The sequence below is a fragment of the Lactuca sativa genome, chromosome 4 (genome assembly GCF_002870075.4).
Source record: "Lactuca sativa cultivar Salinas chromosome 4, Lsat_Salinas_v11, whole genome shotgun sequence".
In the NCBI taxonomy this organism is placed as follows: Eukaryota; Viridiplantae; Streptophyta; class Magnoliopsida; order Asterales; family Asteraceae; genus Lactuca; species Lactuca sativa.
In genome coordinates this window covers 343,417,667-343,435,376 of record NC_056626.2, presented here as the reverse complement: position 1 = coordinate 343,435,376, position 17,710 = coordinate 343,417,667, and the positions used below count along the sequence as shown (strand labels likewise).

General features: G+C 36.9%; 1 protein-coding gene across 1 annotated transcript; it reads right to left on the bottom strand.

Moving 5' to 3' along the window:
• Window positions 1-12,907: 12,907 nt before the first annotated feature.
• Window positions 12,908-13,258, bottom strand: LOC128133706 (uncharacterized mitochondrial protein AtMg00810-like). Its single transcript, XM_052771226.1, has one exon. It carries the CDS (start codon window positions 13,256-13,258, stop codon window positions 12,908-12,910), a length of 351 nt encoding a protein of 116 aa, XP_052627186.1.
• Between the last annotated feature and the right edge of the window lie 4,452 nt (window positions 13,259-17,710).

Sequence of the window (17,710 nt, the reverse complement as noted above, 5' to 3'; positions counted from 1 at the left end):
TAGAGATTGTAACAAGGTTTCCAAAAATATAAAGAACACTAAAATCCGAGTTATAACGAAGAAGTTATGACCAATCGAAGATCCACGACAAAACCGGCAAAACACTGTTAAGTGTAAAAACTGAATTTTCAATAAAAGGATTTTTAGCCTTAACAATCTAAATGAAAGTTGTAGTTTATGTTAAACCGAGAACTTTCACGAAAAGAACGCCAAAATCTGACTTCGTATGAGGAAGTTATGATTTTTCTAAGTTTCAGTATAACAATGTACAACTAAAAACTCGAAATAAAGATCGAGTGATTTTTAGCCGACACAACCTAAATGAGAATTGAAGATCTCGTTATTAGTAGTACAACGGTAAAAATATAGACAAAAACGGATATCGGATGAAGAAGTTACGAATTTTTAACGGATTTTCTTGTCCCGGTCTGTTAAAAATAATAATATTAAAAATAAATCAAAATTAGCCGACGAAGTCTAAACAAAAGTCGTAAAGTATAGTTTTACCTACGCGTGCATATAAAGAACGTCAAAAACGGAGTTCGTATGCAAAAGTTATGAATTTTACAAGTTTTTGGCTCAAAAATCGAGAAAATGTTGAAGACCGGACAATTTCGCATGAACAGTACTCGGTCATGTCACCCTCGCATGCGATCCTCCACATTTCACCTTCTGATAGGACCGAAGTTCGCCGTGTCACCTTCTGATTGGACCGCAGTTCGCCGTGTCACATTCCGATTGGACCGTAGCCGAGGTCCAGTAAGCAGCTGACACCCTCGCAGGACCACACCCTCGGGCGCCCCTTGACACGAGCCTTCTTCCCATTCGACCGAAGTTCGGTCCATTCCGAAGCTACCACCTCCGAACCGAAGCTCCTTCCTTCGCAACCTGTCAGACACGCGGCAGCCTCGCACAGCCTTGCATAGCCTCAGATTCAAGGCTTCGGCCTATATAAGGCATGCGAGGTCTTCCAAGAAATTCACACCTTTTACCCCAAAATTCATCCGTTTTCACATCTTCTACCCCCACAAGCATATTTACAACCCCTAAAGCCCCGATATCTTATTTCAAACTCTACGCAAGCCTCGAAGTCCCGAGATTCCCGAGAAGTTAACCTCTCTCCAGTCGAAACTCTGCCCGATTTGAGCCGGTTTTTCGTCAAATAAACTCCTTTCCGGGAAACAAAATGTTGTCCAAATCACCACTCATCAAGTGAGTTCATACCCCCGTATTTTCATAATTTCTACTGTTTTAAGGGGGGAATACAAGTATAACACAAGAACTTTGTGTTATAAATAAATGATTTCAAATCACGATAAAACGATTTTAAAGTATCAAAAATACTCCAAATATTGAACTCTTTTATAGAATTGTATTTTTACCATATATATATATATATATATATATATATATATATATATATATATATATATATATATATATATATATATATATATATATATATATATATATATATATATAAGATTTAAAAGGCTTAGGACTAATAACTCATTCTAGGTCCTTTTCCTTATTTGGATGTGGATTTATAGTACCGGTTATTTGTCCAAAGGTCGTTTAAATTTTACTTATATATAAAATTGTATATATATAAATATAAAAGTTATTTCATCAGTTTAATTATCCTTTGTAACATGTTGAGCAAATGATTACATGCAAAAATAGTTAATTACCAATTAATAAAGTACATATAAATTATAATAGGTATAATTTATGATACATAGAACAATAATTCATGATTCAAGTATACTAGAATACACTATTTTACAAGAAACAAGGGTTTTGATTCAGAAAAAATCAAGGGTTTACACTTGTCAAATACATGTTCGGAATACTAATTCAAGAAGATACAGTCAATCATTTATTTCATAATGATTGGGTTTTTATAACTAATATACATGTAACGTTTATATGCTTTGTATGAGACATTCAATTCAGGTTGTCTAATTCATTTTAGACAACCAAGGTAAAGCCCTGACATTATAACCAGAATCTCCAGCCCAGGGATCGAAACAAGTTGTGTGTAGATCTATATCGGGATTGACAACCCCGCACTCAGGCTGCTAGCTACAGTCAGGCATACACGCCAATGAGTGGCATATCAACAGTTTAAACGCCCACAAAGCGTTTGTTTCAGGCGATCATGTCTTAGTATGGTTATAATAACTCATAAAAAGATATTAACAACATGTTAGTGTATAAACAACTAAACTTAAGTACATCTTCAAAGTACCAGTTTACAAAATACAAAGTACAATGAAATATTACAGTTTTCAATAACAGCTGGTGAAGCCAGACACACTCTTAGTTACAAGTTTTACAAATACAGAACATTGGTTTACAAAACAGAACGGTTTTATGGGAATAAAACTAGTTTTCATATACAACAGAAAATATGGGATTTTCTGGAACAATTTTCATATTCAAGATACAAAGACACCCTTTCAAACATAAAGACTTATGTACTCACTCAACTTTTTGTTGATACTCTCTTTTCAAATTACTTGTAATCTCAGGGAAATAATAACAGGTACTCCCCGAGCTTTTTGAGAAGATGGAGCTATTATGAGTCATATCTTCTTCTTTTGTATAACTATTTTGGTTTCAATATACAATGATTGAACACATGTAAATACTTATTCTTTTAAATACAATGGTTGTTTGTACTTTGATTACTATGATGCATGTGTTGTGATACTAAAAATGAAGTCCTCCACCCCCGGACGTTTCCATCGTCTGGTTTGGGGGTGTGACATATAACTTGACGAGTCAACCGATTCTTCCGATGAAGGACCCATTGAAGAGCCCATTCAAGAGTCATTTCAAGAGCCCGAAGTTAAACCAACAAGAAAAAACAAAGGAAAACAAAGGCTCTATGCAAAGGGTGGATGGATGATAAAGATAGGGAACTAGTGCAAGTATGGCTAGATGTGTCGGAGGATCCGGTGACGGACGATGACCAAGATTCGACAACCTTCAAAGCTAGAGTTTGGCATAATTTTTGTCACTGAATGGAAAAGCAGTACCACAATCCTGATCAACTTTACTTGAAATGGAGGATCGCCAACAAATCCTCAAAGGAGTTTAACTGTAACATCCAGATTATTGATGTACTTGACAATTATTTTTATTTTATGCTTAGGGTTGCCATGGTGTGGTGAAGGACCATCACGACTTGGCGAGTCGGGATGATATCACGTGTTTCATTTAGTCACCACGACGTGGTAGCATGTTACCATGACATAGTGACGGCCTGATGGCAAAAACCCTAATTATCGGGTATTTAAAGGAAAATGGGGAGGTTGGGGTTGCCCACCTTTAACCTACATCACTCTCAAACCCAAAAACTCTAACCCTAAACCTCTTTGGTGCTCTTGTCCTCATTTTTGGTAGTCTTGGAGGTTCTTGATGGGAGAAGAATGATAGTTTGAGTTAGGATTGTTAAGATAAAAACTTGAACAAACGTTAGTACAAGATAATGTTACGGAATAATAAGTTAATCTCAAAGGATCTTGTTAGCTCAACAATAATAAGTTAGAAGTGTTAGATTGCATAAATATAAATGACAACAAGTTATATCAAGTCGAAACCAAGTTGATTCATAACAAGGTTTGCATTCAAACACAAGTTAGTAAATGTGATCAACTTAAAGTGAAGAGGGAATCGAATTATCAATTAAGATAGAATAGAGATAAACAATCTTTATATTTCGGTAATAGTTCTGGAAGTGGGTAAGTGTTACATGAAGAAGGAGTCTCTATTTATAGAGTCCCAAAAATTTACAATGGAAAAAAACGAATACTAAACTAATGACTTCAGTGACCATGAAAGGTTCACTGGACAAAACAAAGTAAACACGCTAAGTTAGAAAAGTAACATAAAAGTCTTTATGCAATCGTTCAACTCTGCAGTAGTTCTCCAGTTCTGCGATTCACAAAAGATAAGATAAGTCTTCGATAGTCATTTTCTTCTATAATATCAGCAACAACTCTGCAGTAGTTCTCCAAGACTACAGTTCCTTAGCTAAAGAGGGTCACTTTTTTTCAACAATATCCCCCAAAGTGATCTCTTAGTTATCTTTCTTCACGTGTTCAACTTGAGGAATCGGATGATAATCCACCAAAACTTTCTTACTTCAAACAACCACTGGATTCTTCTTGAGATTTCAAACTTAACTTCATCAATAGTGTGTTTTGATTTTTGCACTGAATCCAAAGTGATGTCTAGTTGTTTCTTGGTGAGTCGATGGATTGCTGTCACCGGAATGAAATATTTGGGATCACCTTGAGCTCTTTTGTATACGACCCCTAGATCAGGGAAGTTTGTTGCACCAAGTTGTTGGGTTTTGAGCACTATAACACTCCTATGGTGCACATGCAACCCTAGATGATTTGGATCTAAGTTTTCTCTAATTATACATGCAATTTCAATTTTCCAAAGCATACATACTAACTAGCATGCAATTGACGATATACAACATAAAACCAAGTAAGATGAATACCTCTTGATGTAGCTAGTAGTTCTTGGCCTTTAAAAGCTTTAGCACCTCAAATGTGATGCCTCTAATGTGTCACAAACACCAAATGCAAGAGGAGGCTTATGAGGAGAGGCTAGATAGCACTAAAATCGGTTATAGTTCTTCTCAAGCATGCATGGGCCGATTTTAGGGGTTAAGGGGATGCTTTTATAGTGTTGCAAAGACTAGGGTTACATCCATGCAAACCCTAATTCACCATGACCCTTCATATTTCTTAGGCCCTTTGGGTTTAAACCTTCATGGACTATCATATAGGTGTAGCCCATCCTAATCAACCATGGATCATTAGCCCATACTATAAGTATTACTGATTTACTCAATCAGTCCCGTTAAATTTAATAAATATCTTTTGATCACTAATTTAATTCCAAATCAATTCTTGATCAATACTAATTAAATAATATGATTTCTCAACTAATATATTATACTTATAATATATTGATAAATCACAAATAACCTCCTCCTCAAAAGTCAATCCTATCAAATTGCTCTGGTGAAGGCAACCCAAAGGACCATGCTACTATCGGGTCAAGTACATACCAGTTATAGTTATGGGCTTAGACACCTAATCCAACATAAGTACCATTTCTTGGATTCCTTCAGTGTAGGTTGGATGAAAGACCGTCACTTTCGTATTTCTGAAAGACCCAAACTTTCATACTTGACAATATAGTTACTCCAAAACATGCTACTTGCATATTCATAAAAAAAACAATATTTTACATTGATAAAGAGGTTACAAACTACTGGATACAAACTCACTATTTCAAAGTGTTATATATTACATAACTTCCCAGGATTCTATAGTTTTATACATATGGGAGTGCAAAATACAATAGTTTCAAACTATTCATAATCTTCTATCAATACAATAGTTTCAAACTATTAAAAAATCTTCTATCAGTATATAACTATACTGGATGCTTATCTCCTGCAATTTGTTAAACATTGAGAGGGTAAGCGGTGACGCTTAGTGAGTTCAATAATAGATACAATATAACGTTATGCGATATATATATATATATATATATATATATATATATATATATATATATATATATATATATATATATATATCATGGTTGGAGAAATCGGGATTAATCGGTGATTAATCATGGATTAATCGGCGATTAATCATGGATTAATCGCTTGACGTTCACCAACCGTCAAGGATTAGGGCATTAATCGGAAATTTAGGATTAATCGGGTTTGGCGGGATTAATCGGTCAACAGAAGTCAAAAAGTCAAAAAAAATTTTAAAAAATTCAAAAAACCAACTTTTTTTTTACTCCAAAATTTTCAAATTTTCAAATATTATACCAAAATGTTCATATTTTCTTATTTTCAAATTTCCAAATTACAAATTTTCTTATTTTCTAATTTTGAAGTACTTGTTTTTCTTAAGATATATTATCATTTAATTAATTTTAATATGTTATTAATAATCTATGCTCCTCGATTAATCCTTGATTAATCCCCGCCAAAAACAGTTAATCCTTTAACACCAGTCAACCGTCAAGCTACCGTCAAACGATTTTTAGAACATTGATATATATATATATATATATATATATATATATATATATATATATATATATATATATATATATATATATACACTTCAATATGGCAAAAGCAAATAGGAACAAGGAACAACAAAGGCATATGTGAATCATGTGACAAACATTCCATATCAATCATTGATTTGATTCAAAGATATACAATCAATGAGACATAACAATTTCCATACTTGATATACATCAATAAAGCTTTGGCCCAAATGGCACAGAAGACATACAACTTCGGATTAATATTTGGTAGATTTCAGGCTTATAGCCCTGTCTAACTTTCTGCCAATACCATAGAATAGAAATCATTCTCTTACGGAGACATGCTTTACATGGCCAGAGGCTACATAGTAGTACCAACGTGAATCTAAGTCTTTTCACTGATCACATGGTCAAAGGTATTTCTTTGCTATTAAAAATAGCGAATAAAAATAACACAGGAAAATAACCCGGAATAATAACACTGAAAAGCACATAGCACATATAACACATAACATACAATTGTTCTTATATACTAAACTCACCGTGAAATAAACAGGGGCTAAAATATTAATTTGGGCAACACTTTGGCTCTAAATATGACTTTCTTCGTTGAAACCAGGAGTTTTCTTGATAACCGGGCTCTGCGAAGGTAGAACTTCAAAACCGAAAAGATAAAATTTTCAGGCTTCTCGGGAACTTCGCGGTGTGTTTCAGGTGTTGAAAAATGTTTCCGGGGCTTCGGGGGAAGTGGAAGTAGTAGAAATATGAGTTTAGGGGTGAAAAGTGACAAATTTCCAACATTTACCCGGGAGGTCTCGCACCCCTTATATAGGGCCGAGGTTCGGATCCGAAGCGAGGGGGAGAGGGCAGGTGGCTGCGAGGCTTGGTACACGCGACAACTGGAGCGAGCTTCAGATATGAGATGTGTGTGTGCCGGCTTCGGATTGGTCCAGCACTTCGGACATGGAGCGAAGTCATAAGCTAGGCGCATCAGAAAGCCATTGGACCGCACCCTCGGTTAAATTAGCAAGTGGCACGCATCGGACTCAGCGGGTGACTCACCGAGATGGACCTTATCCATGCGAAAATTCTTGAAAATTGTGCCCAAACATTCTAAAATCCATGACTTTCACATACGGGCTCCATTTTTGACGTTCTTTATATTCACGCGTAGGTAAAATTATTCTCTACAACTTTCGTTTAGACTTCATCGACTAATTTTGACTTTATTTTTAATATTATTATTTTTAACAGATCGGGATATGAAAATCCGTTAAAAATTCATAACTTCTTCATCCGACATCCGTGTTCGTCAGACTTTTTACCGTTGTACTACTAATGACGAGACCTTCAATTCTCGTTTAGGTTGTGTCGGCTAAAAATCATTCGATCTAGAATTTGAGTTTTTAGCTGTCTACTTCTAAGCTGAAATTTAGAAAAATCATAACTTCCTCATACGAACTCAGATTTCGGCGTTGTTTTTATCGATCTTCTCGGTTTAATGAATACTACAACTTTAATTTAGATTACTAAGGCTAAAAAGTATTTTATCAAAAACTCAATTTTTACGTCATTCGGTGCCGTGTCGGTTTTGTCACGGATCTTCGATTGGCCATAACTTCTTCGTTATAACTCGGATTTCGATGGGGTTTTCGCCTAAATGTTTCTAAAGAGATTATCTACAACTTTCAATAATAAAATTTCACTTATTCCAAATTTTATATTTTCGTTAAATTTCACTATTTGACATTTGATTGGAATCTCATAAGACTTCCAATACTTTCTGAATGATTCTAAGCATAGTTTTACTTCAATTCTAGTAAAAACTATCTGTTAGAACTCAACATTCAAATTCACATAATATTTCATAATATCATTCACTTTTATAATTTACAATGCATGATAATTGAACGTGTATGTTACATAGTAACAAGCTCGAAGTCAGGAAAATCGAACTTCTTGGCAACAATCTTTCCAAAGTCGCATATTTGCCTTGAGAATTCACAAGCTCTTTCATAAGCAACTTTCATCTTTGGATGTTTTTCAGCTTTGAAGTGAAATACCTGAGCTCTCAAGAATATTTCTTCAGGGTTCATGTTCACAAATCTGCTTGGTTTCGGAGGTATTAATCGCCTATTCTGGTCCGGGTGTATTGATAGAGTTCATCCATCATGAATTTTCTCACTTTGTAGTTCTTTACCCCGTCTGGTCTATCATTAGAACAAATTTTCTCAAACTCAGAACCGTGCTTAGGATGAAAGAGTTTTAGGCGTTCAAACTCCATGGGGAGTCTTTTATCATTCGGTAGGCTTGGATCAAATGATTGGAATACTAGAAAAAACTTGGAGTTTGGGGAGATGGTTATGTCCTAGTATCCATCTGATGGAGTTTCAACATAAGTGGGGATGGGATGATAATCATCATCTAGTAGTCTTCAAGTAGGATTTACCCAAGAATTGACTAACGACTCATCCATCATTGTGTCAAACCCGTGAGCTCTCCAAATTTGTTCTGCAAACTTTACGGCCCTCCATTCATGTTTTCTTTGAGCAATGGCCGGAGAGTCATCAAAATGTTAAGATGACATTTTAGGTGCTAGGTTTTTGAAATGAGTAGGAGTTTGTTGTAGAGAGTCTTGAGAGATTGACTTTTGTGGAGACTTTGGTGATGATCTTGGAATTGGTTGTTTGTTAAGATCTGCGGTAGGAGGAGGTTGATCCCGTTGAGGATTTTGTTGTTGATGAACTAAAGGAGTCTTAGATTGTGAAGGATATTATTCATGTTCTCTTCTTGGATTACTTTCACTTCCCCCTTTTGAGAAAGTAATATCTTGTTGCTCCTTAAACCAATGCTTCTACCCGTCAGTTTTATGAAATGTCTCATTAAACCGGGTCTTCATTTGTTTACAAATTTGTTGATTGTTAGTGTTTTCCTTGTTGAAGAGTAGTTGATAAATCTCCTTTGTAAGGCGTAGGATTTTATCAACACTTGAATTTCCAGTGAGTGATCGCCTTAACCCATTGATGGTGTTTTGGAGGACTGCAAGGCCTGATTCGTGTGCGGTGTGGGTCTCGTCAACTAGTTACTTTGAGTGGATGGATTGATTGTGGAGTGTTTGTTTGAACTCTGTTTTCAACTCCTTGACTTCTTTGATGAAGTGTTCAACTTGGGCTATGAACTCTTTGTATTCTGTGGTTCTTCGATTTTCAAGATCCCAAATAACCATTTTAATTCTAAGAAGGATTGTTTGAGCATTCAACCTTTATCTTGTCTCTAAAATTTCAACACGATCAACAAGTAACTGAGGTGGTTAGAGTCTCGGTGTTCTGCGGTGCTTGGGTAGTTACGACAATAAGAATTTGATCAACCTAAGCCTGCAGACTGAGAAATTCTTTCCTAGACACTGTAATTTTCTTCTTCTTCTTCTTCTTCTTCTTCTTCTTCTTCTTCTTATTTTGTTTTGGCTTGGAGGTGGAGTGTTGAGATCCAATCAATTCTTCATCATCAAGTACCATTATGAAATCGTCTGAAGGCGTTGTTGAACATCATCATAGTTGTCATCGTCAAGATCGAACATAGGAGCTGAGATTATTTCAATTGCGGTACCATCTTCGTTTGAGTCATAAAATTCTTCATTTGGAGGAGGTTTTGAAGGACCAACACCATCCGCCATGTTGTGAACTTGTTGAACAGTGTCTTCTATTGTGGTCATCCATTTTTGGAGTGCCATGATGATGTGAACAGTTTTGGCATTGTTGATCATGGAAGCCCAATATTTAGCCACAAGTTGAATGGCTTCCTCCTTCTGTTTCTATTGTTGCACCTGTTGCACCTTTCATGCTTGCACTGCCCTTTTGAATGCTTCAAATTTTCTCATTCCAGAATCTGGATTTGGACGGTAGTGAGTCCAAGAGTCATCTGATGCATAGCCGTCAAATCCTTTATTCGCCGAGGTGTCCCTAAGGTTTATGGTTCCTTGCACATTTGTGCTCCCCATGCCTAGACCACTTGTAAGTAATGGTGGTAGAATAGGATTTACAAAGCTTCCTCGGTCTCCTTGAGCTAGAATCAAGTGTGGCCTCTGCTCTGTTCTAATAAGGGCAGAGAAAAAAGTGCCCTGCGATGCAACTTTTGTATCAATTATTTTGAATCAAAACAAAATGGAGTTCAACTCCTCGGACGTGCAACTTGGATGACCTGGAGACCTTAGGGTGACTCTTAACAATTGGATCCAATTGGGTTCCAATTAGAGGTATGTATCCATTATGTGATGAATCATATAAACTTTATGTATCTGAGTGGTGAGTTTGGGTTTTTGAGGGTTAGTCTGCGGTGACTCGAACGACTATAGGAGTCTGTTGAGAGACTCTGATATGTGCCATGGTATGCATTTGGCTATGACTTGGGTTTATATTCAGTTTCTTCCTCTTAAAAACATCCTGGGATTCTGAATTTTCATCTTGGTTTTAATCAAGAACATTGACAGGTATGTCATGAACCGAAGTTGTAGGGTAGGCTTTGTGGTTTTAGCTTTCCTTTTCTTTGATGGAGCAACTCCCTTTTTCACAATGTTCTTGGGATTTTTCGTTTTGACAACAAGAGATTTGACTTTTTTGGGTTTTGGTTGAGGATCTTGATCTACAGTAGTCTCTGGGTCCTGTGTTGCGGTGGGCTGATTGGGTCTTGGTGGGGAAGAGTGATATGGGGTAATATCATTCGTAGCCATGATATGGTCAGCCACCTCTTTGGTAGTGAGTCCAATGGACTCCAATATATACATGGAAAATCTATGAATAGGACCAAATAGTTTGATCTTTGGAAGCTATATACCTTTTGAGATCACGGGCTAAGAACAGGTTGGTGTCGTTGCCCATGCTGAGTTGAGCATCCTTATGTAGATCATGTTTGCACAACGACCAGAACCTTGAAAATGTAAACTCTCTCATGTTTTCATTTGGTGCTTCCTTGGAGATGTATTGCAAGAAATCATCCCAGATGATTTGACCAAAATTGACTGCATTTCCAGTGAAGATGCTCCATATGATTTCCAGTAGCTTGATTCCCATGTTGTTTGTCCCTCCAGTTCTTCCTGAGAGACATCTGATCATGAAGTGGAAAACGAATTGTTAAACAGCCGGTAACCTTTTCTTCTTGAATTTGCCTACACCTTTTAGCTTTGCCTAACACCCCATTTTATAGAGGGCACAAAACAGATTGATTGTGCTTGGAGAGTAAAATTTCGTTGAAGGTAGCATTCTGAGATTAATTGTAGAAAGGAACTTTTCCTTGGTGAGAACCACCAAAGAATCATCAATGAGGTTCAGATGAACTTCTTGAAGGTTGTTGCTAGGTCGGAAAACTAAGAAGGCGCATTTGAAAAGAACCGCCATTGGAACTGCTTTAGTAAAAGAGTCGAATGCACCAAACAAGGGGTGAGTGGGAAGGAGAGAGGTCCTTGATTGTGGATTCAGACCTTGTTGGACCAACTGAGGCGGAAGCTTTTGATTGCTTCTTTGAGATTCCATACTTCATCACTTTTGTAAGAAAAAAGAGTTTGAAGAACTTGCAGAAAGCTTTTTAGCAAGAAGGTGAAGAAGATGAGAGTTCATCGTAGAGAGTTTAGATAGCGTAAAAGCTATTTTGGGAAGAATTAGGGTTTCTTATACCTCCAGATTTAAAAAAGTATTGTAATTACTTTAATGAAAACTGTTAAAGTTAAAAACCCTTGGGTTTTCACCTTTATCAGTTAGAATTAAAATAAATCAAAATTAAATTATTTTAAGGAAAAAAAAGGAACATTTATTGCATTGCAGAACCATGATGACACATCGATAGATCATGGGGTGAGAAATTGTTTTATCTATTCTGAAAATTGGGGAAGTGGAATGGATAAGACCCCAAATGGTTGCGTGACATGACTGGTTGAGAAAACAGATTTCTTCAAAAGATTGTGTTTATGGAAAATCACGTTATTTGTTTTTTATCTGAAAATGGACCTGACTTAGGAAAATCATTTGAAAAAGACTGAAATTTCATGTGCGACAAAATGAATGTATGAAGAATGTTTTTTTGTTTTAAAGTTCATTTATTAGAATACAACATCATTTAAAACACTTGTGAAATATTGACTACAGGTTCATTCAATAGAACTACGGTACCATTCAGTGCGACTGCGATAGTAGTAGCTAAAAACAAACTTGATCATGAAGGTTAGAAATAAAAGAAATAAAAGACCTGAAGAATATATGGATCATATGTGATTTCAGTATACAAGGTATACTGAAAAGTGGATATGAAGAATATATTAATAAGTTGAGAAGAACCGCACTGAAGGAAGTGCTTCAAGAATTTTGTTTTGGAAAGAAAAGAAGCAGTTCATTCACCCCGGGAGACCTGAAGTGGTCTGTGGTACTTATCCTTTTAGGAAGAACTACAGGTTTGGGTTCATCATTCTTAGCATTTCCAAAAATCCATTTAACTTTGTAGCGTCGAGTGTCTTGGTAAAGACATCAACTATATCTTCGTGAGTTGGCACACAAATGAGTCTGATGTTACCTTTGAGGATGTGGTATTTGATGAAGTGGTACCGTAGTTCAATGTGTTTCATCTTCGAGTAATGAATAGGATTATGAGAAATCACTATTTCACTCTCTGAATCACAGTAGATGGGCACCTACAACATCCTGTAACAATAGTCCATAAGTTGAGTCTTCATCCAAAGGACTTGGGAACGATAGCTGGCTGCGACCACATATTCCGCCTTTGTGGTAGAAAAAGAAACACAATTTTTTTTCCTTGTAGACTAGCTAACTAATCTTCCTCCTAAGAACTGACATCCACCTGAAGTACTCTTACGATCAAGTCTACATCCAGCATGATCTGCATCTATGAATGCTTGTAGACTGAAGTCATTACCCGTAGGGTACCAGAGGCCCATTGCTTTACTTCCCTTTAGATATCTGAGGATTTGCTTGACTGCGGTCAAGTGAGATACTTTAGGGCCAGCTTGGTACTGAGCGCATAAACCCGTTGCAAATACAATATCCGGTCGGATGGCAGTGAGGTACATCAACGATCCAATCATTCCTCGGTATGTTTTGTGATCAACTGACTCTCCGATAGGGTCAACTGAGATTTTATATCCAAAGGCCATCGAGACCTTAGCTGAGGAGAAATTTTCCATCGAAAATTTCTTCAACAAGTCAGTGGTATACTTTTCTTGATGAAAGAATATCCCTTAAGGGACCTGTTTAACCTGAAGTCCTAGAAAGAAGTTGATCTTTCTATTCATTCTCATTTGAAACTTGATTTTCCTGAGTCTTGCAAAATCATCCACCTTACACTGATCCGTTAATCCAAATATAATATCATCCACATATATTTGAAAAAGTATCAAGTGATTGTCATTTGCTCGTCTAAATAACAGAGGATCAATTACACCTCTTTTGTATCCTGAGGTGACAAGAAACGTAGAGAGAGTCTCATACCACACTTTAGGTGCATGCTTAAGACTGTATACTACTTTCTCCTGCTTGTAGCAGTGATTTGGAAATTCTAAACTTTCAAAGCCTAGAGATTGTTGTAGGTATACTTCCTTTTTCAGTTCTCTATTCAGAAAGGCACTTTTTACATCCATTTGATGAACTTTGATATTCTTGTGAGCAGCATATGCTAAGAAGATGCGTATGGCTTCCATTCTTGGTACAGGGGTATATCTTTCAACGTAGTCAACGCCTTCAAGTTGACTATACCCCTTAGCGACTAATCGAGCTTTGTTTCTTACCGCCGCACCAGATTCATCTAACTTGCTCTTATACACCCATATTGTACCAACGATTGTGTGAACTTTTGGCTTCGATAGTCATTTCCAAACTTTATTACGTTCAAACTCAGCCAGCTCCTCTTGCATTGCAATGATCAAATCGGGCTCCATAAGCGTTTCTTTTTTTGTTCTGGGCTCAACCAAAGACATGAATGCTGCATAATGACATTGGTTATTTAAATCAGTAGAGGAACGAGTTTGAATACCCGAGGATGGATTACTGATGATTTGACCCGGTGGGTGATCTCTTATCCAAACATGTAGTCGTGATTTTTGATGGTCTATGGTAGGAGAAGCTAATTCCCCCTCAATTTGAGAACAACCAGCAGATGAGTATTGGTTTGTTGGAATGGGGTCTGCGGTAGGTAATGGAAGTTCCCCCTAGATTGATGAAGGGTGATCCCCCTGAACCGTGGATGGTTCCCACTGGATAAGTGACGTTGGTTCCCCCTGAACTAATGAGTTATGAACAATCCTTGGATCACTTCTTATATCAATGTTTTCAATTTATTCTTCAGAATCTTCAGAAACGGTTGATTGATGGATTGGTCTGCAGTTGGAAACTGGCGCATTATCTTCAAGTACTGGAACATCTATGGTTGTTACTTCCAAAGGAATTGGTCTTTCCCCCTTAACCAACGAGGTGGAAGTATTGAATGATGTTCCTTCAGACAAGATAGGTCCAGATACTACTGCATCTTGTTGTTGTGCTACCCGAGACACCAAAATTTATGAAAGGAGCGTTGTCTCTGTGGGAACGAAAAGGTCATCATAGTTAACTTCAACTATGTTAAAAGGACCCAAGGATGTGGGGATATCACTTTCCATAATGTACTTTGTTTCAGTGGAAGGAGCAACGTAATAGTTATCGAACTTAATGTCAAAGCTTTCGACTATCAGTCTGGTACGCCGTATGAGAACCCTGTATGCAACCTTGTTGGTGGAGTAACCCAGTAATATGCCTTCATCAGACTTCGGTGAAATTTTTTAAGATGATCCTTGTTGATCACAAAACACCTGCAACCAAAAATATGAAAGAAGCAGGCGTTGGGTTTGCGGTTGTTTAGACCTTCATAGGGAGTCTTTGTTGAGGCATTTGCAAATGATGCTTTTATTTTGAACAAATCATGAAGTTGCCATTACTTCCGCCCAGAAGTAGAGAGGATGGTTGGAAAAGTACAGCATTGATCTAGCTGCTTCGACCAATGTCCGATTTCTTCTCTCTACTACTCTGTTTTGTTGTGGTATGTAGGGTGCCGAGAAGTTGTGACTGATGCCCTTTCAAACCAAAAAACTATTTAAGAGCTGATTAGTAAATTTTGTTTCGTTATCACTTCTTATACGTCTGAATGGTAGTTCTATTTGGAGCTCTATTTCCTTGATGAAGTTGATCATGATCTGTGGTGTGTCAGATTTGAGTCAAAAGAAGACCCAAGTGAAACGAGTAAAGTCATCAACTATAACCAACATATATTTCTTGTGTCTGGCTATGGTAGATGGAACGCATAGATTAATGTGAAGTAGCTCTAATGGTTAACCGATTGGAGAATCAAGTATCAGAGGATGGCTAACCTTGGGTTGTTTTCCACATTCACAGGCTGGACATAATGTATCATTGTTGTACTTCAGGATTGGTAGTCCACAGACTAACTCTTCAGTTACCATATTGTTGATGTATCTGAAGTTGAGGTGAACAAGTTTGCGGTGCCATAACTAACTCACTTCTGACACTACTTTGGACAGAAAACACAACTGCGGTTTGCCAATGATCAAGGAGACGTCTAATGGGTACATTTTCCCTTCAGCTTTGGACTTGATTAAGCAATTGTTTCTGTCATTCGTCATGATGTAGCAATATTCATTATCAAATTCAACATGATGACTAGATTTGCATAATTGACCTACACTGATCAAGTTATGCTTTAGTCCCTCTACATAAGCAACTCTTTGAATTGAGAAGCTTCCCATAGTCAATACTCCATAACCCCTGATGATTCCATTTGCATTGTTTCCAAAGGTGACGTGTCCACCATTACAGATTGGTCTGAAATCGCAAAGGTATTCTAACCTTCCCATCATGTGCAAGGAGCATGCACTATCGGTTAACCATTCTTCTTATTGTTCCTCCTTGCACATTTCCTACAAAATCAGAGGGTTAGTTTGGGCAGCCAAACTAGTTTGGAGCCCTGGGTAACGTAGGAAACTTTCTTAATTAATGCATGCTCGGAAGACTTGTGGCCAGTTTTGTCTCTGATTTTAGTCTAAGTCCAGGATGTTTTACATCTTTTGAGAAATTACATGGATGGATTGGAATTGACTCTTCGAGCGGGTAGAAACCAAATGCAAGGTTTTTCTCGTTTAACTAGAAACCATATATGGTCAATGGTCTGAAGGATGTGATTTTTTTTCCTTCTGACCGGTCCTTACGGTGTGTCTTATGGGAGTGTACTTGGGACTTGAAACAGGCTTGTCAGGTGGTCTAGTCTTAGGCTTTGACTTTGTGACTGAGGTGATTTTGAAAGCATTGGAGTTGGAAAAATACCCTTGAAATTTGGATTTGTTAAGGTATTTTGTGAAAGTGACATGACTTGTTTTTGACATTTTGCAAAATTACTTTGAAAAGATTTTGTCACGGTAGTTTCCTTTTTGTTTGATCCCTCGACTGCAGTGTGTTTTTGAAAGTTTTTGCAGTGACAGATTTTTCGAAATCCCTTTTAGAAATTTTTACTTGATTTTTGAAAGTTTTATTCTTGAAATCAGTTTCCCGCTTTTCACATTAGGATCTGATCTCCTTTTGTAAAGCCAGTTTTGCTTGAACCTTTGGTGAGACCACATCTGAGACATTCAACTGTGGTTTTTTTGAAATTATTTGATTGAGATGAGAATCTAGGACTTGAGACATCAGAACTAGAAATTTCATGATTTTGTGAACATTGGGAAAATTCAAAATTATTAATCGGCAAGTCATGAATGATGGGCTGAAGTGAGGTTGTGCATTGGACTAGGGTCTGTGGTAGAGAAGATTAGACAACTACAGAGTAATTCAAAGATGACTTTTGATTGGGACATGTGTTTGAGGAAAATGATGGACTGTTTTCAACTAATTCAGGTCCTTCCAAAACAATTTCTCCATCCACATCTGAACTTGATTGAGATCCAGTACTAATTGTTCTAATAGTGGGTATGAACTCGTTTGAATTACCCGAGGATCCAAGAAGAATTTCCTCAATGACATAATTGTTGCTAAGATGAAGAAGTCTACCGAAGTGACATTGAATATTTTCGGGATACGTCTTGTCATTGACTGGATAATGAAAAGTTCTATCTGGTGGGACATAGGGACGTTTAACGTTGAACCGGGAAGAAGTGGTCTCATCGGTTGAGTACCCATTAGACCATCCCCAATTGTAAGTGTTGTCTACAGTCCCATTGTTAACTAGATTCTCAATAGCTTCACTTTCAATAAATAGTTTTTCAATTATAATATTTAAACGTACAATCTCTTTTCGGGCAAGATCCTGTTGACTTAAAGCAATATCTAACTGAGTTTCACTTAACATCTTAGCATCTTTTTCTAACAACAAGTCTTTCTCTAGCATAATGACCTTAATCTTTTTGTCTTTTAGTCTACCTATCACATGTTACATATCTTGGGAAGCTATGTTCTTTTCATCTAAGGCTTTGTTGTGGTCTAAAAGGATGGCAACACAACTTTCATTAAGTCTTTCTATGTACGGTTCACAATCATGCATGTTGTAATTATTAGACTGAATCATAATTTTT